General features: G+C 37.5%; 1 protein-coding gene and 1 non-coding gene across 2 annotated transcripts in view; both read left to right on the top strand.

Annotated features, from left to right (window-relative positions):
* Gap43 (growth associated protein 43) overlaps window positions 1-26,411 on the top strand; it is a 95,551-nt gene that overhangs the window by 39,767 nt on the left and 29,373 nt on the right. The window contains exon 2 of the mRNA XM_027936119.3: window positions 12,659-13,256. Coding sequence (XP_027791920.1) covers window positions 12,659-13,256 — 598 coding nt within the window. The remainder of the gene's footprint in view (window positions 1-12,658; window positions 13,257-26,411) is intronic.
* On the top strand, window positions 6,565-6,670 carry LOC114093403 (U6 spliceosomal RNA). Its single transcript, XR_003582887.1, has one exon. It is a non-coding gene; the product is annotated as a U6 spliceosomal RNA (small nuclear RNA).

Here is a 26,411-nt window from a genome sequence, read left to right as displayed (position 1 = left end):
TATGCTTATGTAATCTCAGAAAAGGATAAGAGGGAATTTTCTCTTGTTGATGGCTTCAAAGGATGCAGAGTTTTCCCCTGTAGGACCACAAAATGGGAGGTGTTCCAGTGTTGGTGCCACAACGAGCAGTTACTAAACAAACAGTACTTTCCTCCAAGGAGCTATGTGGCATAACTGCTATGAGCTGGCATCACATCCTTGGAATAGTTCTCAGTGAATTTCCCTATCTGCCTCACTACAGTTGTGAGAAAACAGAGATAGCTGGTTCAAGGGTAAGGACATGTTTAATTCAGGAACTTGGGCTGAATGTAAATCCTCAGACTCAGGAATAGATCACAGAACCTGCCCTTTACCACCTGCTCAAACCCTTCCTTGTGATAAGAACACATAAGGGTAACTAACGACTTCATCTGTTTGCTTTCCTCATTTAATTAAATAGCCATAATTCCTGACCTAAGACCCCCTCCCTCCCTCTTCTCCCAGTATTGCATTCTCCATTCTCTGATAATTTCTCTCTCCTGCTTCCAGAATTAATAGGAAAGTTGGTCTCTGGGCTGTTCTCAACATCTCAAGTGTGAATCTTCCCCATCAAAACCTTCACAAGGAAAATAAATCACGGCCTCATCTGGTGATGAGGTCGTGATGCCACAGCCTCTGCTTTGGAAATTTATTTCTACTTTTCTTTTGTGAATAGATTTTGAAGAAGAAGAGGAGATTGGGGTGACAGCTCTGTGTGTTTCATCCTTTACACACTCTGAATTAGCATTGGCGGGCACTGGCAGTGACAAAGTTCCACTCTGAATTGTCCCATTCTTTGCTCTTCACCTGGCCCGGGAGCTTTGAGGAAAAACTTGCAGAGATTACATCTGTCTCAGCCTAACTTGGCTTCTTGACTTCTTGGCTTCTAAGACTCATCCTACTTCACGCATAACCCATTTAAGCATTTTGCACTCAAATCCGGGCTCTGCCACTTACTAGCTGTGTGATTTAGAACAAGTTATTTAATGCCCCATGCTCTTTTTCCTCTGAATAATAATTATATCCATCATAAAACAATGTTTTCATGGGGCTGGAATTGTGGTTCAGCGGTAGAGCGCCCCCTTAGCATGGGCAGGACCCAGGTTCAATTCTCAGCACCACATAAAAATAAAGGCATTGTGTTGTGTCCATCTACACCTAAAAAATAAATATTTAAACAAAGAGTTAAAAAATATTGTTAGAATTAAACCAGTTAATATATAAAAATATAACTAGTAAATATGTTTTGGCATAAATATATAAATCATAATAAAGTACTTAGAAGAGTGCTTGATACTTAGTGTGATATAATGTTTCAATTTGTTATTAGTAGTATGTTCACCAAGGATATGGGGGTATTTTGCAATCATTACTTCTAATGTTGTTTTAAGGGGGGGGGTATATTGTTTTTCAGATGTACAAACCCTTGAAACATCTCTTCATGGAGCTGTCAAAGAGAGAAAACTAAAATATTTATCAAATAATTCATCCAATTCCTAGTCTCCAGAAAGTAGTAATTTTTACTTAATTTGTATTATCTCATTACATGCATTTTACAAATTTTATTTTCTCTCAAGAAAATTTTGCCCAATAGATGTTAGTATACTAATATGAAGGATGAAGAAATTGAATTCCTAAAGAAAATAAGTAATTTGCCATTGGCTCTCTCTTCCTCCCTCTGCCATATATATATATACTGTGTACCTGAGCCAAGATTCAAACTCAAATTGTTTAACTCCCATGTCATGTCAGGAAACATGTAACTGATGAATGTCCATGACTGATGATGAAGAGAAAACTGAATTCCAGAAACAAAGGGAGTGGCAAGAAAGAAAGAATAAGCACAGTATCAACGTGAGCAACTAGAACAAACTTAGAAGAGTTTTTTTCCTTTTGGGTACTGAACCCAGGGATCCTTTAGCACTCAGCTACATCCTCAGCCCTTTTGATTTTTATTTTGAGACAGGGTCTTGGTAAGTTGCTTAGGGCCTCACTAAGTTGCTGAGACTGGTCTTGAACTTGAGCTTCTCCTGCCTCAGCCTCCCAGGCACTGGGATTACAGGCATAAGCCACTGCGCCTGGATGATTTACAGATTTTTGTAGGTTCTTGTGTATTTACATTAAATAATTCAGCTGCGTGGGGATGAAGATTCAATTAAAATTATAGTGTATTCATACTCAGAATTATATGACCTGTACCCAACATCCCACTTCACTCCCTCACCTGCCCTCTGTCCTCTGCCTCAGCCTAACAAAGAAAAATTTTAATTGATTTTTTTTTCACATATGGAAGAATCTAACAATGTATCTTCTCAAATTGGGGAGAAACATACTTGCTCTTTTTTTTTTTTTTTTTTTTTTTTTTTTGGTGAGATTTCCCAAGTATTGTTCTAAAAGGAAAACCACCTGGTGTCTGATATAGAACATTAAGGTATGTGTAAAATTATTTCTGACAGATGGCAGAGCCCTATAAGATCATCCTACCAGCCACTTCAAATACAAAGGTTTATTTTAAAAGATTTCTGAAGGTACTTCTTTCCTAAGGCCTGAAATAAAGACTGGTTCTGTTCTGTTAATTCTTCCAGCAAGGCACTAGGGCACCTCTGTAATCCCAGCAGCTTGGGAGGCTGAGACAGGAGGATCTTGAGTTCAAAGCCTCAGCAAAAAGCCAGGCGCCAAGCAACTCGGTGAGACCCTATCTGTAAATAAAATACAAAATAGGGATGGGGATGTGACTCAGTGGTGGAATGCCCCTGAGTTCAATCCCTGGTACCCCCCCCCCCCAAAACAAACAAACAAACAAAAGTACTTCCAGTAGTCTCAGAGTTTATGTTAGTAATGCTATTTATTCTATGATACTTCCTGAATATTTAGCACTGAATTTTTAGTTTGATTTTGTTAGGTTCTCTAAAATGTAAGAGATTAGAGACTTAAATTTAAGACATATTCTCCTAACTATAGAGCTTTCCACCAATCTGTTTCCTCATTTTGCAAATATGATAGCACATTTACTCAGTCTACTTCACTGTAATTCCTTGAGGAAAAAAATTAACTTGAAAGTACATCATAGTGTGTAATTCACGGGTTTAAGCCCTTGTCATTTTTTCTTTTTTGGAGTCGCAAGTTCTTCTCCATTTCTCTCACCAGAAGACATTATAATAACTTGCACTCTGAAGATAGCATATATTTATTTTTACTAGATATTAGATACATGACACTTAGGTACTATTAACTAGCATGTGGGGGAGCACTGGCCATAGAGTTGGGAATCTGAGATTATAATGCTCTTTCTCCTTAAGAACAGATGCTTCTAAGCTAGTCCCCCACAAATGTCTGCATTCATAACTCTTACCAGATATGAGGATTACCAGACATAAATATATAGAGTAGCTTTTAGAAACTATATAGGCAATTGTTTTACTGGATGTGTAAGGGATATATCTGGGTCAGCGCTGGGTTGATAAATAAAACAGTAGCTAAATGAGGGTTGTTTTTTTTTTTTGTGGAATGAGTTGAGTGTCAGGTGAAGTTCATATTTTGAAAATAAATAGACTTTATCACTAAGCTGGTGGAACATGTGGAGGTTTGAGGGTTGGATAAAGGTAAAGATTGAGAGGAAATCAGTTGGCAGAAGAAAGGACTGTGATTTAACCTTGACAATGTAATCAGATCACCACACTTCGTAGGGATAGGAACAAACTTATTCGAATATTGTGGCATATTTTAAGATAGTTTTCTGCTTATCTCTTTGAGGAGAGATTGCTCAGTATGACCATAGAGTTAAAGAACATCTCCCCTCCCAGGTGAGGATGTCAGTTGATTACGGGGTGAGTGAGGTATAATGACCAAACTTCCTTTGGTATTTATCTTACTCACATGTCTTAGCTTAGTCTCTTGATGATGTAGAAGATACTCTGAGAAGGATAATCATAATGACAATGATGATGATGATAAAAATAGTAGCATGTACTCCTTTTCCAGCATATACTATGTGTCAGGGACTGTGCAAGTATACTAATTTGTTTACTCTTTACAACAACCCAATAGGATCTTCCTGTTATTCTTCTACTTTACAAATAAGGAACCGGAGGATGACTTGTTCAAGGTCAAGAGTTGGTGAGTGGTAGAGTTGGGTTTCACACCTCCACATGTCTAACTTCATAACCCATGCTCTTAAAGAGCAAGCACTATTGGCTTTCTACCTTGTACTTTAAAAGGCACTGATAAGGAGTAGGACAGAAGACGGGCCTGTCATTTGGAAACTGGATAGCACTAGATCTTCTGTTTTCTTAGGTGGCTTGATTATGAAAAACAGAGTGATGTGTTCCACTCTCACAATTATTTCAAGGATTGAATTTAAATGCCAAATGCATATACTATCCACTCATAAATGTAAGAGGTTAGAGAAAGATGACTGCTAGAGAGAGTCTTGATGAAATTTCCCAGCACCACAGCAGAACAGAGCAGAGATACCCAGTTTACTGAAAGCCTCCCGCTTATAGGCTCTGTGATCACCAATGCCATGTGGCATGTAGTCTCTTAACAACTACCAATAAGTACTTTTCAAGGGTCAACTGGGTCCTGGAGGTGTTTTAGCAATTAAAGTTTTGAGGATTGTACAAAACTGACAGGGTTTTTTTTCTCAGAGTTTAATAATTAAAACTTTCATGGAAAGTTTTAATTATTAATGAAATAAAAACATATGACAGATGATTGGAAATACCAAAAAGGAAAAGCAAGGCAAGTTGTGTTGGTCAGGTTTTCATCACTGTGGGCAAAATACTTGACAGGAACAACTTTGAGAGGAAAAATTTATTTGGGCTCACTTTTGGAAGTTTGGTCCATGGGTGACCTACTCCATAGTTCTGCACCTGAGGTGAGGAAGAACTGTGGCAGAGGAGCATGATATGGCCGAGAAAAGCTGCCATCAGCTGATGGCAGTCCAGAAGCAAGACAGCAAGGAGCCAGGGACAAGATATAATCCCCAAAGGCATACCCCCCAGGGACCTACTTTCTCCTATCATGCCCCATCTGTTACAATTACCAGCAGGAATCCACTCAAATTATTAATCCACTAAACAGCTTGATCCATTGATTAGATTATGGCTTGCATAATCTGATAGATTTGTCTCAACATTCCTGCATTAACAACTTTTGGGGAGACACCTCAAAAACTATAGCAAACTATAACATAAGCAGACCAAGGGTGGTAATATCTGGGGAAAGGTGTATGTTAGAGAGGGTGAGGAAGGACTCTTACTCATTGAACAAAATGTACCAAGCAAGCACTTGCTGACTCAGAATATAATTTACAAAGGGGCTTAATTACCGAAAGATAGATCAATGGTCATGTTTCATATAATAGAAGGAACATAGTGATTTAAATAAATATTTATCTCATTGTATCTTGTATTCGTGATTGTCCAATAAGAGACATTTTGTTGGGTCTTATCTGGAAAGAAGTTTGTTTTATTAACTTCCACAGGCTTAGGGGCTCCCTTCCTGCTGATTGGCTCTGACCGTCTCTAGCACTTAGTATGTGTTTTGCTCTTGGTGTCTCATGGGGAAGGATTCACCTCTGGTGATGGTACAGGGGGCTGTCTGCTGGTAGGATGCTTTTCTGTTTTTTTTTTTTTTTCCCCCAGATGTATTGGCTGCCTGCTATTCTAGTCTTCCTCCAGTTGTCAGCCGAAGCCTCACAGTACCTCTCATGGCCTGGTCTGTGATGTCAGCCTTTTTAGCAGCCTGATGGGGAGTCCCTCCCTTTTGTTTCAACCTCAGTAGCCACTACAGGCAAAGTGATCTGAGAGCTGAGTTTAGTGTCTCCCTCACCTCCCCTGCCCTTCTCTCCTTTGAGTGTGCCACCTCTAGAGGTTGTCAACATAAGCTTCTGGCAGCAGGAAACATCAGAAGAGTGGTTTCCATTGCTCAAGAGCAGAAGATCCCTTTCTCCAAGGGCAGATTCTCACCAGGTTTTTACCTGAGTGTCAGTGACTTTGGTCCTTGCTTTAGTTAGACACCTTGTAACTATGCCTACCATACCCAAAGGTTATCTGGAAGAGCTCAGTCAGATTCTGTCCAGAATGTGCCCTGACAGATGACCAGCATAAATATCTCAACTCTAGGCTCTTCCCAACCCCAGTTTGAGGAAATGGGTCTTTTTTTTTTTTTTTAATAACTAAAGGACCAGACTCCCCAATCTATTTTTCTTAGACCTTGGAGAATACACAGATTAAGTATTAATAGAGGGAAATAGAGATTCTTCAATAATTCCCCATGAAAACTAATTTTATTGATATGAGTCTATCTAATACATAGAAAGATGAATGTCAGTTGTCTTTATCTTTGTTGTTTATATCTTTGCTATTTCTAACTGCTTGTTACTGTTATTATTAATGGCATGTCAACAGTTTTGTTAAGTCTCTCCTGTTGGACCCCTCGAATTCACATCTATAATTGGAAAAACATTTGTTTTAATCAGATGCTCTTGAAGTTTATCATTGGGAAGTGAAGAATTTTAATAAAAGTTAACAAAATTAAATCTCAGTGCATGCTTCGGCAGCACATATACTAAAATTGAATGATACAGAGAAGATTAGCATGGCCCCTGTGCAAGGATGACATGAAACTTCCTGAAATGTTCCATATTAAAAAATCAATCAATCAATCAAAGAAATCCCAACTTCTTTGCCTGTCCTGTCTGTTTTGTTTTTTTTTTTTTTTGTAGTAGGGATTGAATCCGGGGCACTTAACCACTCAGCCACATCCTCAGCCCATTTTATTTTTTATTTAGAAATAGGATCTCACTAATTTGCTTAGGCCTTGCTAAGTGGCAGAGGCTGGCTTTGAACTTGCAATCCTCAGCCTCCTGTTCCATTTTTGTGAAGTGATGCTACTTTAGAAGCTGAAATTTTTGATTCATTAAGCAAATATTAATTGAGCACCTGCTGTGTGTCAGTTACCATTCTAGAAAATGGGGAATCAGCAGCAAAATAGATATCTTTCTTATATACTGAGTTTTATATGTTAGAAGATGTCCATTGTAATGTGCTTTTTACCTTTCTCTTTTTGTCTCTGTGGAAAATAGGTTTGCAAATATACAAAATAAACTGAAAGAAAACTTTTCTGAATGGAAACTGAATTTTTCTCCAATAGTGTTTTATAATGTGCTGAATATACTGTCTCATATTATTTTGGAAGTATGTGAGCCATACAGGTTAAATAAGAAATATATGAAAATGGACCAAAGACTTATCTTTTAATCACTAGCTATTTCCTGAAAAATTAACATTACAATTACATAGGATATTTGGTTTTCTTATGTAGTCAGTCAATCAATGAACATTGCTTGTCCACTATTATGACTCTGAAGCTGTAATATGATGCTATACATTTATTTAAAGGGGATAAGGATGGGGTGCTGTGGGGCACATCTGTAATCCCGACTACTTGGGAGGCTGAGATAGGAGAATCACAAGTTTGAGGCCAGCCTCAGCAACTCAGAGAAACCCTGTTTCACAATAAAAAATAAAAAGGGCTGGGAATGTGGCTCAGTGTCCCCTGGGAGTTCCTTCACTACCCCTCTGTCATCATTTTCAAGTTTCCTTTTCTGCTTCTCATTCCATTCATAGTTAGACCTTCAAATCAGACTTGGTGTTGAGGGATCCCTATGTATCCCAGATGTGACTATTCATCTTTTTAAATAACACCTGCTTTCCTACATTGCCCAGAAACATGCAAAGATATTTCATCTATAGAACTGGAGGAAGTTTATCCATCCTCCATTTTTTTCTTTCATTTATTAGGGACACTCTACTGTATTTCTGGTCTTTGACTAGGTTCAAACAAAGTATAAAATCTCTACTGTACTTGGATATTTTCTCTAAAGTATATAGAAAGAGTATCAATGATGCTTAAAAACAGAGTGAAATTATGTGGATTTTAACACACTAAATTATTAACAAAAAGTAGAATGAGCCATAACTAGATGCTGGCCAGATTTCATGTATATCCACCAACACTTTATTCTGCTTCTCAGGGTACGTAAAAATCGGATGAGCATGAAAATGAAAACATGCTTAAGAAAGCATTCTTAGGATATCTTTGCCTCTTTAATTTTGCATCTCAAAAATGTCTTGGGTTCAATTTGACAACAATTTGGTTTACTAAAGATATTCTTAGAAGAATTGGTATTTGTCAATAATTTTAAAGGCATTTAAAAATCAATACTTAAAAAAAAACATTGGAAGTGCTATAATAGTATTATTTTTAGTAACAGCAGAAGAGAGAGCGCCAAGTTTTTCTTTGCTTGGAAGGTCGAGGTATTCCTATGATAATTGGAAAAATTTAAACGGATTGAGGTATCCCAGGAAGATGAATGATGTTATTTTTAGTTCTGAAAGTCATGGGGTTTTGCCTACTGCTCTTTGTAACATAATGGATGCAAATGTTTGGACATTTTAGAATAAAACTTAAGTTGTCTATTCCTTCTTTCTGCCCAAAGAGAAAGGAAACATTAACCAGAGCAACAAAACTGCATATTCAAACGGATTTTTCTGGATTTCTCATCTGTGATTATTAAATGTCAATAAAAATTATCATTCTTTTGTCTAATCAATTTAGAAATTTAACTAGGTTCCAAAATGTTAGGATAATGGTACTACTTCATCAGACCAATGTTCACCCAAGATCTTAATGTTTTTCTGAAAAATCAAGTGCTCATGTAGTTGGGTTTCCTATAAATTTCACAAATTACACAGCTTGTAAATACAACATTCATTAAAAAAATTAAACCTTAGCAATAAAGATTCGTGAAATGATCATGGCAATTCATAATGATACTCTTTCTACATATGATGTACTACATCTAATGTCCCCTTCAGGGGACATTCACAGATAGCGAGAATTCCATGTAAAATCAAAGAATCTTGAAATTCCCTCAGAAAACATCGGAGCTTAGCACAAAGTTTATCTGTGGCAAGACTGAGTTAAAAAAGAAATCAATATTTACTGAAACTTATGAGCTGAATCTCTAGTCATTCAACACTGATCCCTTTTCTGAACATCTTCCATTTGGAACTCATAATTTTGGACTATTGGTCTTATTTTACAAGTTGAGAGTAAGATCAGACATCTACTATGAATTTCTGGAAAATTATCGATACATTACTATGAAGTTATTTAAGTGTACTTAAGAAAGAATCCTGCATGGGTAGAGACAGCATCCATCTCCTCACATGTGAATGTGTGTTTGTGTGCGTGTGTGTATTGCATGTGCATTCCTGTAGTGCTTAGCATAAAAATTCAGAATTGTCAAATGAATAAATGAATGAGAATGTTGATATGATGCTTTATGGATTTTCTGCTACAGGAAATTCCAAACTATTCTAGGTGCAATAAAGTTGAACTTGGAAGGTAGGTGAACTTAGAGAAGAGAACCTGAGTTCAAATAAAAGTTAGGCCACTGACTCACTCACTCTATGAATTTTGGAAGTCATTTAACTTTTGAGAGCTATGTATTCCCCTTTTAGAAATTGAAAGCATTGTGCTGAATTTTCTGGTGATCTCTGGTTCTCTGGGCTTAAATGTCCCTTTTCTTCTCTTTCTTGAGGGGAGAAGTTTTAAGTATCCCCATACCTTGCACTACCCCAGCAACCAATCTAGGGAAATGCTCTTTTTCTCCTTGACTCCTCCCTTAACAAAATACACTTCCGGACCAGTTACTTTAAGTACGACAAAAAGATCTTTACCAGAAGAATAGCCTATAATTTAAGCCTTATTAACATAATCAATTACAAATGCAAAAGAGACACACACATACCCAACCCAGTCTTGTCTGCTTTACATCCACATTTTATACCCATCTCCCCTTTCTACTCTGTTCCCACCACTCCTTTCCCCTTTCCTCTTTTTTTTCAATCTATCTGGAAAATATTTAGAGTGTTGGTTGTCTTTTTCCCAATCAGCCCCTAATATCTAGTTTCTTTAAATCTCTAATGAAGTTGAGATCCTCCAGGAGAAGCTGCATGTCTGTGGAGTACTTGGAACATCTCCTTGAGTGGACCTACCTACCTACCTTTTTGGGTACCTGGATCTTATGGAATTGGCTTCACTTCTCCCTCCTGACTGTAGTTGGTCTTTCCTGATTTTCTCATCTTCTTCTCTTGTTTTCTTTATATTCCTGATTAGCAGTCAAATTATTGGATAAGCATCCAAGTCTAGTCTGAACTTTTCTAGATAGTCATTTTAACAGAGATGCTATAGACACCAACTTAAATCCTGATCATCTGTAAAGTCAAAGTAGCAGATGCTCTGTGAAAGAGGAAAATTGAGAAGAGCTTTTGCTTTCTCTGTGTAGTTTTTAAATTATATGCAGATTCTCAGCTTTCTTATTTTTGTATTTTCCAGCTTTTTAAAGTGCTTCATCCTCTTCATGTTTTTATAGGGAAAACAAGGCTCTAAGAATTCTTGAGTTACTAGAGGGTCTTTTCTGTACACCTGCTGACTCTGAAATAATCTTTTTTTTTTTAACCTTTATGAGGAGCAGCATTTGTATTGGAGAACCACTTGGCATCAGTGCCCAAGTACAGATGTCCTAACGTATAAGATAGTGTCTCATTCAGAAAACTCAAGATAGAATAAAATAAATAACAGCATCTTGGCTCCGTGCTCCATTCACAACTGTTAATTTTACAGGGTTATGATTCCATCTCTGAGCAGAGAGCTCCTGGCAGAGACAGCTGCTCCTATGCCCCAGATTGTGCTGTGTGCATCCCAGTAGGAATCATCAAGAACAGCAGGATGGCGGCAAGGTGGTAGTGTAGCAGAGGGAGAAGCAGTTGCATCATGGGGCTGGGAGGAGGGGGATAGGAGGGGCTTTTCCAAAGTGCTTTCCCCCTACCTTTCCCTTCTTTGTGTGGATACATGTATGTTTAACTGAAGAAGAAGGAAAACCTATCTTGAATTTTACTGAGAAAATCATCAATCCTGTACCTTGTTTTAAACAATAACAGTCCTGTGTGCTTGTCCAAAGAATGTCGAACAGGACTACATCATGATTAGCAGGATCTGGGTCACTGGGGCACAGCTGGTATGGCAGGTGGAAAACATACTGTGTTTTGGCTACTGTGGTTTACCTCCTTAACTGCAGCTAAGGCCAAGTTCAAGGCCAAGGCCAAGTTTGGGACTAAGCACAGGACATTATACATGATAAACACTCTTTTACTAGTGGCCTTTTGGAGGAAAGATACTGGTAATTGCTATATATCTCAGTAGCTAGAAGAGTGTTCACAAACCAAGAAAAAGTTAAATGTTTAAAAGTTAAAGGAAGGAATTAATGGGTACTGTCATTAGCTAGCTGGATCACCAAGATAAGCAATGGAGCTATAGAGAAATTTGTGTACTTGTGCAGACTTTTCTTCCCCACTACTATTAGATTGTACCTTATTTACCTTATATTATTATCTTCTGATTTATTTTCCAAGTGGAAAACATCATTTGCAGCACATGTAAGGCTGCAAATATTGCCATCCAAAAATTTTGCATTCTATACATCCACAGTGAGCACCTATAATCCAGGGACTTAGTAGGCTGAGGCAGGAGGATCATAAGTTCAAGGAGAGCCTCCGCAACTTAGTGAGACCTTGTTACAAAATTTGAAAATAGAAGGGTCTGAGTATGAAGCTCAGTGGTAGAGCAACCCTGGATTCAATCTCCAACATTACACACACACACACACACACACACACACACACAGAAACACACACAAGCACACAATATTGCATTCTAGTCTCTTGTCTTTCATACTAGGTTGATTTTATTATGATAATGAAAGCTAATTTTAGGTTTAACATTGCTTTGGGGATAAGAAATTGTGGTTTAGTAAATCTCTACTGCTTTTTGAAAAATGGAAAAAGCAGCTCTCACTTTTTAATTTAAAAAATAACAACAGTTTTCTATATTCAAATTTCAAAGGTTTGATATGTTTATTACTGATGTTGGACCACACATAGAAGAAAGTTAGATATCATTTTATGACCAGTATTATGAATTGTCACATTCTGCACAAAACCTTCAAAGTCCTGGAATTCATTTGTATTTTGTATAAAATCCTGATGGGATTTACTACGTAAACCTTTACTGTACTATTTTTAAAAAATATTAATTTCCTTATTAAGTTTGAACTCTTGAGGTGAATATAGACTTTTACTTAATTTTTTAAAAAGTTTTACAATTTTAGTATCTCCGAGAGCAAAAAGAGTTGCTCTCAGAGATACTAAAATCCTAATCTTTCAGAGCTCTTTGGTGAGCCTACGGTGAATGAGATTTGAATCTTGAAGGTACATCTAAAGCCAAAGTGTTAGTTTGGCAGTGGAGTAACATTGAGCTGGAGAAAGGAAGTAAGTATGAAATAATGCCAGTGATTCTGGAAGGTCAAGGGAATCCCCATAAAATACTGTGGGAGAGAGGAGCCTTGACTTGAACATCAGAGTGTTGTTGATTCCCTAACTCCCAGTATGGTGCCTGGCACAGGATAAATGACTCAATACAGATTTGTCGAATGTTGTGACTTGAAGGAAAAGCACATTACTCGAACTTCTTTTTTTTCTCCCCCCCCCCCCCCCTTCTTTTCTCCACGAAGGTGGAAAAAAATGATGAGGACCAAAAGATTGAACAAGATGGAATCAAACCAGAAGACAAAGCTCATAAGGCCGCGACCAAAATTCAGGCTAGCTTCCGTGGACACATAACAAGGAAAAAGCTCAAAGGAGAGAAGAAGGGCGATGCCCAAGCTGCTGAGGCCGAAGCTAATGAGAAGAAGGAGGAAGCCCCCGCTGCCGACGGGGTGGGGAAGAAGGAGGGAGAAGGCCCGGCTGCCGAAGGGGCCCCAGCCAAGGCTGACGAGGCCGGCAAAGCAGGAGACACCCCTTCCGAGGAGAAGAAAGCGGAGGGCGCCCCCGATGCTGCCCCCGAGCAGGCGGCCCCCCAGGCGCCTGCCCCCTCGGAGGAGAAGGCCGGCTCTGCTGAGACAGAAAGTGCCGCTAAAGCTTCCACTGACAACTCGCCGTCCTCCAAGGCCGAAGACGTGCCCGCCAAGGAGGAGCCTAAACAAGCCGATGTGCCTGCTGCTGTCACTGCTGCTGCTGCCACCACCCCTGCTGCAGAGGATGCTGCCGTCAAGGCAACAGCCCAGCCTCCGACGGAGACTGCCGAGAGCAGCCAAGCCGAAGAGAAGATAGGTGAGCTATGCAGTGGGCGGATGCTCCAGGGCATCCATTCAGATGGCCAGGCCCCCCTGACTGTCAGGAGAGAGGGGAAACTTCTAGATAGAATTAACTGGGAAGCAAGGGAGTTGTTTAATTTCCCCCCCAAATTTCTTCTCCAAGGCTGAGATAAAACTCAGAAAGATCTGTATAGCAGCCAGGGCTAGAGAGAGCTTAATTGGATTGATATAAACAGTCAAGCTAGATAATTCTGGTGAAAAGAAAATATTCTGTGTGCTGATAGACTTAGTTTAATAAGTAATTACTGAGGCTACATATATTTTTTATGGATGGGGATTAGCTAATGTGATTAATTGGCTCCAGGAAGAGAGAGAGAGAGGTGTGAATATAGCCAACACTATTGAACCAGATTATCTAGTGTGTGAATTGCCCACAGCAAAAACATAATCTCAGACCACTTTTCCCTATCCTACAATATGTTTCTGGGCATTCCACCCACCATCAATTGGTAAGTAACGTGTATTAGTGTGTGTAGGCTCAGAGAATGTTAATTGTGACATTAATTGAGGTCAAACATAATTACGCAAATAAGTCTGTTGATATTGCCAAAAGCAAAAGCAAAAAAAAAAAAAAAACAACTCCAAATACGTGTTGCGAAGTCAAACGTAAATTATTATTTTCCTTTTGAAGACACTATTTTCTTTCATATGCATAAATAATTCAATGTTGACTATGATTATTGGATTCTCTTTGGTTTGGAGCTGTAACTCAAGTTTGAGGGTTTCCACTATTACTGCACAAAAAGCCATTGCAGAATTGGAATAGAATGGAACTTTCTTCTCTGGAGACTAGATTTGTCCCTCACCCTAACAAATTCACAGTGATGAAGGATGTCAACAGTCTCCAAGGTCTTTCTCTAGTTGGCCTTTCAACCCCAAAGATCCTTAGAGGTAAAGTTTTTTTCTGTACCAACTTAAAAGTTTGGATTTACCGCTTTAGAGCCTCAGAGGTTTAATCAACCATGTGACCAAGGGTCCAAATATAGACTAGACCACAGTATGCCCTTGGGAGAGGAACTACTTTATGAGATTGGTCTGGGATATATTTTGGCATTTTGCTATCAGATGGATCAGGAAATTAACCACTGACCATTTGCTTTGATAGCCATTTCTCCAAATTAGATACTACAGGATGGCAGATAATCAATCATTCTAGATATTTTCAGTTCTATTTATTTTATCTTACCCCTAAAATCCTGTAAGAATCTATAATGTATTAGTTATCATTGTTATTGGCATACTCTCATACTCTAGCTCCAGAACTATCTCATGCTTCTTTTTACCAGTACTTATTTTAAATCTTTATTGTAACTATGTACCTGCCCCAGGGGCCTGACCTTGTGGTTAAGAAGATGGGAATTTTTCCCCAGAAAAGGTAAGGTATGTGATAAAGAATGGGTTGTTCGTTTTAATCTACTCAGCAAAATAAGTGGTGTTAATTCCTTTTCTTTAAGGGTTGAGCTTCTTGTCTGGAAAACATTCTGCATAGGGACAATTATGTGTCATGTCATTATATAAACCTTGGAAATTAATTATGCCTTTAAATGCACAACATAGTTGGCATTGCTCAGACCATATTTTCACCAGGATTTCTAAAGTTTTGAGTATATATACAAAGACATGATGTGATTTTAGGAATCTATCCTTGACTGAGACTGATAGCAAGAAGGACCTCTTGAATCAATGAAAAGTCTAATATGTAATGTAAGGAAATTTCATTTTGCTATTTTTCAAGTAATGATTATTGTAAATGGACTATTTTACGGGTAAGTGCTTAATAAATGTCAAAAGTTGAATCAATGAAAATTAATTAGATTTAATTTATAGAAAATAATTTTTGTTCACCATTCATATATTTCTCCTATACCTTTTAAAAATTTTATTCAGTTATTTGATTTACAATGTGTCTGATCACTGTAAGTAAATAGAGATAATACCGTGTTCTAAATTATACAAATTCCATTTGAAAATTATCTCAACTAATGGGATTGTGTAACACTCATTGTAAGATGATCGGAAGTGTAGCTGAAGTTCAACTTGAAGGCAATCAGCAAGGGCAGTTTATTTATATTGTTTCTTAGCTTTGGGTAGATATTGTCCTCCTGGTTAGATTCCAACATGCTGTCTATAGTTTCTTTCTGGACTGAGTTATCTATTAGCGTTGCCTGCTATATATGACAAGCACAAATTGCTTAGTTGTGGTGAATAGCACAGAATCACAGAAATTAAATCTGACAAGGAGATCTATCACTTCATATCAGTCCCAAATTTCCAGAGGCTCTGTGTCACATTTCCTCCATCTCCCATTCAGCTTCATTCTCACCCAGGTTAAAACAGCAATGCTTGCAATTGGGCTATCCTGTTTGGAAATGGATGGTTACCATGGGTTGATTTAGAATTCTATGGCTACCTAGAGGGGCACACAGAGAGAGGCTAAGAGTGTACAGTGGAGGTGGCAGCAAAATAATTCAAAAGAAAGAATCTAAGAAAATAATTTCTACCAGTAAGAGGATCAAACAGTTTGAATCAAATCTGATCACTGCTTTAATTCATATGGAAATGATTTGTAAATTATAAATATGTCATGTATTTTTCTTCTTTTAGTATTTGTGGTCTAGTTATAACTGATGGATGCCATTTGCACTGAGGACCTTTGGAATTAGTTCATTTTCTTCTTTTTTAATATTTTTGGTTTTAATATAAACAAACATATCTCCCCTTCCTGTTTTCACCACTCTGCCCGCCCAGCTTTATATGTGCCTATCACCAAAAGATTTCAGTGTGTTCATTTTTTTGGTATTGGGGATTGAACTGAGGGGTGCTTAACCACTGAGCCTCATCCCCATCCCTTTTTTATATTTTATTTAGAGACAGAGAGGGTCTCACTGACTTGCTTAGGACCTTGCTAAGTTGCTGAGGCTGTCTTTGAACTTGTGATCCTCCTGCCTCAGCCTCCTAAGCCACTGGTATTACAGGTGTGTGCCACTAGCTCAGTGTGTTTCTGATGATGATTCCTTTATAGAAAGAGAAGCATTTAGAGTATCTGTAGGACACTGCCCCCTTCATCCATGAGGAAAGAATTTTTGAGCCCCTTTTAGTGATTATGTCCTTTGAGTCTCCTGCTGAGCAGTGTGCTCATTGGCTCTCCATGAAGGAGTTCTCTACTGTGTCTTCTCTAAGACAGCCTATTGACTTTCCCCCGTAGAGGACTCCAAAATGGATGCTGTGGCCATATTCAGGGATATAGTATTCCAAGGTAACCCTTCCATGTGGCTGTCAACAAGTGATGGTGATTGGGTATTTGATAGGTGCTAGTTGGAAGTATAACTCTGAGTTACTCTAGATGTCCTGTGGGTTGATATTAGCTGCATTTTTTATTTTCATGGTCTCATTACATCTTTCAAATAGGGCTCATTAGTAATGATCTGGGGAGGAGGAAATTTTCTGTTTGCCATTCTCTATTGTAATAGAAAAATTAGTATCTTCCTCCTTCCTCCTTTTCTTTTTCTTCCTTCCCTCTCTTCTTCTCCTTTTGTTTATGGTCCTTCTCCCTTCTATTTTTCTTTCCTTTTTTTCCCTTCCATTTGTAGTAACTTTCTGCTGTGCTAGGTATTGTTGTCACAAAAATGAATATGATGTGATCCTTTGATCTTAGAGGTTTCTCATTTGGTTGTGGAAATTAAAGAGATAGCTTTTAAAACTATCCTTGATAACCTCAATTAAATTATGCAAATAGGTGTGGAATACCTCTGTATGCTAATATACTTCAGGACAAAATATGAATGAGTGCTTCAGTGGCCAAGGTGCAGTTTTGATCTATGCTATTAAATAAGTTTTATGTAATGTGTATCACAGTAGCCAAATTACTAGCATAAAGAAGATATGCAAAATCTAGAATGATAATTATGTGTAAAAAAAATGAAATACCCAGCCCACATTTTTGGGTCTAGGGAAATTCTTTATGTTTCCCAGAACAACATTTTTCTAATACCCAAAGGAACTATTCACCTCTTAGCTTTCCAGAAAAACAGCTCCATTTCTACTGAGCTGTGTGTTTGATGTGAGATTTCCCAGGGATATTTACACTTATTTGGCAGGGTGCCTCATAAACGGTTTTGATTTGAAATGTGGTTTCAACCACTTCCCAAATTTATACGCAACTCATAAAGAGAGAACATTTGAGTTGTGAAAGTCCATAAATGCTGTTTATAAAACATGGGCATCCTGTCAGATACTCAGTGGTATGCTGCTTAAATACTGTTGATTATTAAGCTTTTACGGAACACTTCTATATTGCTAATCATTTTTATTGGCTTTTCTTGAGAATAATCCAGTGTCATTTGATAATATTTTCCTTACTATTTTTACATTCTGAAGGCAAAGTCATTGGGTGTTCTTTCCAAAGACACAGTCCATGACAAACCAGAGGTCAAATTGATGGACTTCTAAATCCTTACCTTAACTTTTGCCTTGATTTAAGTTGTTGTTTTATCTCAATTGCTGCATTTTTCTTTCCTTATCTTGGTAATTGCAACAATTTCCAATTATTTCAGGGAGATACCAATAGGGACATTTATAGGGCGTTCTCCATTCTATAATGTTCTATAAGGTATGTAGGGGAAGAACACTAGACAGGAATAAGGAGATCAGGATTCTGGGTATAATATTTCTGCCATCCAATTGGGACCTTAGGCAATGTATTGCTTCTCTGGGTGTCATCAAATGGCAGGATAAGATAGTTAATTTTAAAAGTATTTTAAGGATTAAAATGTAAAAGTCCAACTAGAGGTAGCATTTAATGAGCTCTTTATTAGGTGCTAGGAATTATCCCATTTCATTGTCATAACCACTCTGTGGTATAAATAATGTAATTTCCCCTTCTCCACTTAAAGATGAGGAAGTTGAGGATTATGGATGATGTGGCACTTAATCATTCTCCATGGCTAAGATGTGTTGAACCAGAAAACAAATAACAACAGTCTAGTGGCTGAGTCACATGCTGATCTGTGACAAGTGCTGTTCTGGAAGGAACAAAAAGAAAAGAAATGTCTGAAGACCGCAATGTCATGTTTTAATCCCAACTCTTATCTGTGAATTATTAGCGTTCATATTTACAGATAGGTATCCAATAACTACCATCATCCTGGATCATAATTCACTCACAGTTCCATCATCTCAGAATTAAAAGGAATATTAAACTAGTTCTGATTCTTAGGTTATCATTTCAGAAGTGCTTCCAGTGCTGTTTTATTAGACCTAAAAGAGCTATAAAGACCAGATGAAATTGATTGTTCTTAACAGAAATATTACTGATTTTGCCAACTGTGCCTGGAGGAACTGAAAATTAGAAATTGAAAACTTAATACCTCAAATGGATGAAAGTAATTTTATTTATTCTACACAATTTCTACCCTAAATTCAGCTTATTAGAATTAGTATCTTTTTTATTTTCTTAGTCAGACCTACCTACCCCTCTTTGGCACATTTCCAAAGGATCTGGAAAAGCTTATGATATGCGTAACTAAAATATTAAAGAATAGTAGAAAAGATAATTTGGAGAACAGTCTTTATTTCTTTAGTTAAGAAAGGAAGCAAGCACAGAGAGAATGAAGAAATTGGTTTTAGAGTCATGAAATGCATTTTCCTGTCTTTTTTTCTTTTTTTTTTCTTTTGGGGGCACTCAACCATTGAGCCACATCCCCAGGCCTTTTTGTATTTTATTTAGAGACAGGATCTCACTGAGTTACTTAGCCCCTCACTTTTGCTGAGGCTGGCGTTGAACTTGTGAGCCTCTTGCCTCAGCCTCCCGAGCTGCTGGGATTACAGGCATGTGCCACTGTGCCCAGCAAAACTCACATTGTTGAGGGTTTCTGTTTATTCTTTCATTATTCATTAAATTATTTCTATCACCCCATAAAAGAAGCTAATAAACAGAAGGGCATGTAAGTAGCCTCCCCGATTTTAAAGTTGTGAAATTATATTTGGCACTGAGAATCAAACAATATTTCTTTAACACATAGAATGTTTTTCAGACATAATTGGTACTCATAAGTATTTTACTTTTTTCTCTACATGTACATGCAACTTCTCTCTCTCTCTCTCTCTCTCTCTCTCTCTCTCTCACACACACACACACACACACACACACACACAATTCTAGACATATTTTTAAAAAACAGAGAAAAGGAAGAAAAAAGAGCCCAAGAGTTGCACAATAAGCCTGTGGCTAACCGTGGAGCAAGAGCAGAGCCCTGAACCTAATGGACTAGAGAGTGTTGAGTGGTCATTGCTCTTGTTTTGTTCTCAGTCACAATTTCATTAAATGAAGAATGAACACTTCCTGGAGCCAGAGAGAGTGGAAGAGAAGAAGGAAACCAATCGTGTTGCTTAAAGCTACTAGAACTATGTCCTTGAAGATTTCCTCAAATTATCTGGTTTAAAGCATAAAGAAGTGGGGGATTTGAAAGGCTGTGTACCTTTTGCCATCATTCTTAGTCATGTTTTAATTTTATGTTGAAAGAAAATGGGTAGCTGGGCTGAGCATGGGGCAAATGCCTGTAAACCCAGTGGCTTGGGAGTCTGAGGCAGGAGGATCACAAGTTCAAAAAACAGGCTCAGCAACTTAGCATAGCCCTAAGCAACTTAGTGAGACCTTATCTCTAAATAAAATATTTTAAAAGGGTGTCCCTGGGCTCAAAAGACAAGGGAAAAAAATAAGAAGAAAGAAAGAAAGAAAATGACTAGGTAGGTGTGGTGGCACACACCTTTAATCCCAGCAGCAACTCGGGAGGCTGGGATAGGAGGATCTCAAGTTTGAGGCTCAGCCTTAGCAATTTACAGAGTTCCTAAACAATCAGTGAGATCCTGTTTTAAAGGGAAAAAGGAAAAAAGGACTGGGAATGTAGCTCAGTGGTAAAATTCCTCTGGGTTTAATCTCCAATCCTACCCCCATACAACAAAATAACTAAATCAGGCACTGAACCTCATTTCAATTCATGTGGTCAAGAAACTTTGAACTATGATTTTCTTCATAAAAGCTTTTACCAATTATCGGTCTTACAACAACAAACCTTGGCTCTCTAAGAAATATCTATTTGGGGGTTTATTTGAAAGAGCTTTCATAGTTGTTTTCATAATGTTGATGGATAGTATGTTTTTAATAGATCCAATATCTTGCAGAATATGTATGGAGCCATAGCTCTGTATTTTTAGCATAACAGAGTAATGTCACCTAAAATCAAGAGATTTGGGTTCTTGATGAGAGTCTGCTGATTTCAGGTCAGGCTTTCTCTTTCTTGGCCTTAGTTCAGATACTGTAAAGAAAGTGTGTTTGCCTAGTTCTTCTCTGCCTTCCTAGTCCAAGAGGCAAGCTTGCTATGGAGACCAAGTAGGCATCTTTGCAGAGTGGGGTATTTGGTGTCTCAACCACCTCACTTACTGTAGTTTCTTATTTTCTTATTTATTACACAGTGGGTTTGGGAGAAGGGGTTGATAGTAGAGAAGTTGGGATAGAGTGGAAAATAATCTAAGAAAAGTCAGCTCTAAGAAAGCAAATAGTTTCACGGGAGGCCCAACAGACAACAAGGAAATCTGAATGGCGTTCCTTGAGACATTCATTTTACACTAGCAATGAAAATAAAGAATTGAAAGTTATATTTTCTGATATGGTTGTTCTCCTGCTTATATTCTTCTTAATCCTGTTTCTGAAATGCAAGTCCACAGCTATGTTGACCATAATTGGCCATTAGAATTTTCACTTTCCTCTTAGACTTAATGTTATTAATTTACTTTTATTAAAGTAAATGAATTTACTTTTATATTCACCTAATTTCATTAAGTAATTAAAACATGAAGTAATTAAAACATCTTCAGGAGCTTATAAAAACTTAGATTCTTGTGGAGCAAAGGAAGCATCTGGAAGTCATCTGATAAGCTTTTAAAAATCTTGTCCCTAGACTGTCATTAAAACATAAACACTATATGAATAGGTATAATGCAACTTTCTTCTAATTCTTTTTTTTTTTTTTTTTAACTTATATTCACAGTAATAGTATCCTCAACCAGTTGTGAAACTGGATAGCAGGCCTAAGTGTTTCGAATTGGGCTTCCATACATCCTGAGAAGAGATAGCACAGGTGATAGACAAGCTACATGTGGCTGCTCATCTTTTTTTTTTTTTTTCTTTTTTTTTCTGGATGGTGGAAGTGGGGTTATCAGGGATTGAACTCAGGGGCACTCAATCACTGAGACACATCCCCAGCCCTATTTTGTATTTTTTTATTTAGAGACAGGGTCTCACTGAGTAGCTTAATGCCTCACTATTGCTGAGGCTGGCTTTGAACTTGTGATCTTCCTGTCTCAGCCTCTCAAGCTGCTGGAATTATAGGTGTGATCCACCATGCCCAGCCTCATCATTTCTAATACTTATTTTTAGTTTTCAAGTTGCAAAATCAGGGATGGCAGAAGATAAAATATTTCAGTTTGATCATCTCACATCATGTGGCCAAGAAGGGGAAATGGAGTTCTAAAAGTATTTTTAGGGAGGAAAACATACACAACGAAGGCTATTTACCTTCCTTAGAAATCATGTTCAATACAAGGGTACTTCTCTTGTAGCAAGGCTTCCCAAGGCTTTAGGATATCGGAGAAAATCTAGAAGAACAATGAGCTACACATTTTCTTCACCTTTTGGGCAATAAGAAATGGGAATGGGAATGAGAATGGCTCCAGGAATATCTTTCTGTTTGAGAGTGTTTGGAGGGTGTCTGTGGAGAATAATTGTTCTTTCTCTGCTGGTTCAATCTACAATGGGATAGGGAAGACCAGAAGTTGTGACTAAGACCATCAATGATGAAATTTATGGTGTTGAACAATTAAAATTCTATTTAAGCTAATTAGAGGGAGATGTCTTGGTATAAAGGTTTCATCATCTGAGTCTTGAAGGACAAAATGTAAGTAATGAAAAGGGATATCATTTATCACAAAACTTGAGAAGCCACGTTTTATTTGAATTAATAAAAAAATACAAATAATTTAAAAGTCATAGTTTAGCAGGAAATATTTAAAATTAACACTCTGTGGAAAAAAAATGGCTCCATGATCTGTTTTGTTGAATATTGAATCTCTTGCATCTATTTCAATGACTCGGAGATAGGATACAATCAATAAGTATTTGATGAATGATTTAAGAAGGAATACGTAGTATCATTCAGTAGAGAAAGTCCTAAACTTACCCAAAGACTGGATTCTAACCTTAAAATTTTGTGCAGACAAATTCTTTAGGTTCTCTGAGTGTGAGTTTACCCTTTCATAAAACAACAAAAAATATTTGACAGATAATATCTCAAAATCACCTCTACTTCTAAGAGTTTGACAAAGCCTGAGTTATAATATCTCACTTCGTATGCAGATGCTAAGTAGCAAAGGGAAGCAGACACTTGCTCAAACAAAAAGGTCCAGTGCCACCAACCTTTCTGCTAGTTTGGATGCTGAGAACAGAAGCTCTCTGGAAACTCTGAGCCATAAGTCTTCCCTGTGGTTGCCAGAATTCAAACCAATTTGGGCTTCATAGACCAATGTGAGCATTTTGCATCATGTTTAGAAACATATTGAGAACTAGAGGAAAGCAAGGCTGCTCCCTTCTAAAAGCAGGTAATTAATTTCATTCCCGCCCCATGAGTGACCTGTGGGTGGCTCTTGTCAGTGTGTGACAGGTACACCCAGGGAAGGAATAATCTGCCAGTTTCCTTGGCTCCTTTCCCTCATCTGACACATTCAAGTAATCTTTACAAGGTGTGTCAGAGTCTACCCAACCTGCTGCTGCCCACTATAGGATGAATTTCCCAATCAACAGTGTTGATTCAGAATGCAGGCTTTCTTTCTCACCCCCATTGTCTATTCCCCTTTTCTGCAGTAATGCAAATATAATTTGTGTACAGCCTGTGAGCCATTCAGATTATAGACCACAGCAGAGTGGAAGATTGATAAGATTCTTCCACATGCCTATACTGCAACTTGAAATAACTCATGTAATTGGTAAAAAGACAAAAAGAGCTGAGCGCTGTGGCATAAGCCTATAATCCCAGCGGCTTGGGAGGCTGAGGCAGGAGGATCATGAGTTCAAAGCCAGCCTCAGCAATTTAGTGAGGTCCCAAGCAACTCAGTAAGACCCTGTCTCTTAAAATAAAATGAAACAAAACAAAACAAAAAAAGGGCTGTGGAGTGAAACTCTATTCTGACTTAAAGCGTTAAGAGAGCATAGAGTTTAGCAGTGTGGCTGCAGCATTCACTCCATGGGGGTAATTATATTTTTCTAGGATGAAAACCAAGTGGAAGAAAAACTTTTAAAGGCCCTGATTTTATTGTCTGCCAATATCTGTGGTGTAAATACTCCCGTCGTGGCTGATTTCAGGCCACTGATATGTTGCCACTGAACAAGAAGTTAGAATGTGATGTTAGCAATTTTTCCTTAGAAGTCAACGATTGGGCTAAGTGTTTAGAATTGGGCTTCCACACATCCTGAGAAGAGATAGCGCAGGTGATAGACAAGCTACATGTGGCTTCTCATCATTTTTTTTTTTTCTGGATGGGGTGGTGGGGTTACTGGTAATTGAACTGAGGAGCAACTCAGTGAGACCCTGTCTCTAAATAAAAAATACAAAATAGACAATGATGATACATGAACAAGCTCTGGCATATCTGAAATCAATATATTTTAATGATTTAATTAATTTTACATTTGGTAACTCATAAAATACTAAAATAGCAATCATCAACTCCCAAATAATGTTTTGGTATAGAAGCACATAAATATCCATCTATGAACTGCATAATTATGTACATAGGTGTGTGATACCATGAAAACTAGCTTTAACATTTGCAATCATTTATATTGAGCATCGTTCACTTGTTCAAATGATTAAGGAAAAGGGTAAAATTTAGAATTACACCTGGTATTCAGCAAGAAAAATAATTGCTTCTGGAGCCTGGACACATTGTCCTCAAAAGTGTGAGCTAAGTTGCATCTTTCGAATTGGATTGAAAGTTTCTCCCCCACCTTTTTTTATACCTTTATTTTATTTTTATGTGGTGCTGAGGATTGAACCCAGTGCCTCACGTGCACTAAGCAAGCACTCTACCACTGAGCCACAACCCCTGCCCTGAAAGTTGCTTTATTTTAATTTTTTCAGAGGTGAATTCAGGATTCAGTTTGAATTGCAACCATTGCTGACTTTTCTAATTTCTAATGCAGACAAAGAATTACCTCTTTTCTTTCCTTATACTGATTTTAATGGTAGGAGAAACATTGTAAAATATTCACAGAGGGTGGGATAAGATTAGTCAGCAATTACTGAGGGCAGAAGTCTTCCAAATTGTTAGTCTGATTGGCCACCATTAGATTGAGTTAATTATCTATCTATCTATCTATCTATCTATCTATCTATCTATCTATCTATCTAATCCATATATCTATATTTCCATCCCTAAAGCAGAGATGCTCTGATGTTATGGTTGAAGAAGACATGGGGGTAGTAGAGTAGGCTAGAGATGTCCAAAGCCCCTTTTCCTTTGCTTCTGCCCCTCCCCTCTAAATGAATCATCTCTGAGCTCTAAGTTACATTTTGAAAACACAAATTTAAGAAATTTCTCTGATACTCTCTGTCTACATATGGCCAGAAAGATGATTAATGTCAGTTAATCTTATTTTATATAAACTGATCTTCACAATAAGTATTACATAGATTATGTGTCTTATTTAGGCCCACAGAAAACTGACCTGTATTATAATCCTATTGTTCAGTCATGGATAGGATTGGTCTCAGTCACCTCCAAATGTTGTATTAAGTAATAAGACAATATCCTATGTTATTTTAGTTCTAATAGTATGAAATCCATGCAAACTTTACTTTCTAAATATTTTACAAATAAAGTAACAGGATAATGTACTTTCTAAAATCTTATTTTAAAGCCATAAACCAGTGAGTTTTGAATTCTGTTCCTGGAGCCCTTGAGTTCCATGGTGTAGGATTTTGGGAACTGGGTTGTTCTACAGAGGCCAGGTTGGCAGGAATCTGGGTCCTCCACCATCTCACAATCCTCTATACCCTGTCTAAACTATTTCTGGATCTTGATAAAACTTTTACATTTTTAACCAGTACTGTTAAAAATTAACTGCTCTAAACTCAAGGCCAAATTCAAAAGATCTTAAATTTTGGAATGACTCATTTCAGCTAAGCTATTCAGAACTCATCTTTTCATGTAGCCATCTTCTCTGTCCTTAGTTTGAATTGCTTATTTTCCAAACAAATGGTCTTCCCAGATACAGTATAGAAATTGTTCAGATTCTAAGAATTTGTTTACAGTGCAAATCATATGCAAATGGAATTTAGGGGATTCACCCTGGGTTACTAACCAAGACTGAGTAAATTACTATATCCATGACTTCTGGATCTTTAAGAAAAAGAAACAGATTAATGATACAATAATATTTTTAGCTGTATTCCAATTCACAATATAATTACATAAACAAAATATTATTTCTTATAGTATATTATTTAAGGAATTCTACAGTATAATTTTAAAATACAAAAAAAAAAAAGATTTCTAGAAATTTAAAGCCCAAATCTATCTGAAAAAAAATTAAAAAAAATAATCTGTCATCTGTTTTCCTCTCACTCTTTGGTCCCAGTAGACTCTAGGTGTTTGTGTCTGTCTGAGAAGCTGCCCCAAAGGAAAAGACTCATAGGCAATGGGGCCAGTTCCTGTTTAACTCCAAGTATTGACATCCTAAATGTCACTTCAGTGATTCACATCACTATGTGACACAACCCAAATGGACAAAAATAGTTCCAATAACTTTAGCTCTGTGTTTAAGGATCTCCATATTCTTAGGATTTCTGGTAGACTTCTCTGAAGACCACTCATCCAAAGCCACAAATCTGTACCCATATGAATAAAACCTACTAAAGTTTACCTCTGAACTGAATAAGATCTAAATTTTCACCATTGCTGATGAGGCACCTTGTGATCTGACTTCTTCTTTCTGATTTTAGGTTCTTCTGCTCTTCCCATCTGCTCTCCTCACTAGCATTATTAGCTTCCTTAATATCTC

Source organism: Marmota flaviventris, chromosome 8 (assembly GCF_047511675.1).
Source record: "Marmota flaviventris isolate mMarFla1 chromosome 8, mMarFla1.hap1, whole genome shotgun sequence".
NCBI classification, from domain to species: Eukaryota; Metazoa; Chordata; class Mammalia; order Rodentia; family Sciuridae; genus Marmota; species Marmota flaviventris.
This window is presented reverse-complemented; position numbering and strand designations above follow the sequence as displayed.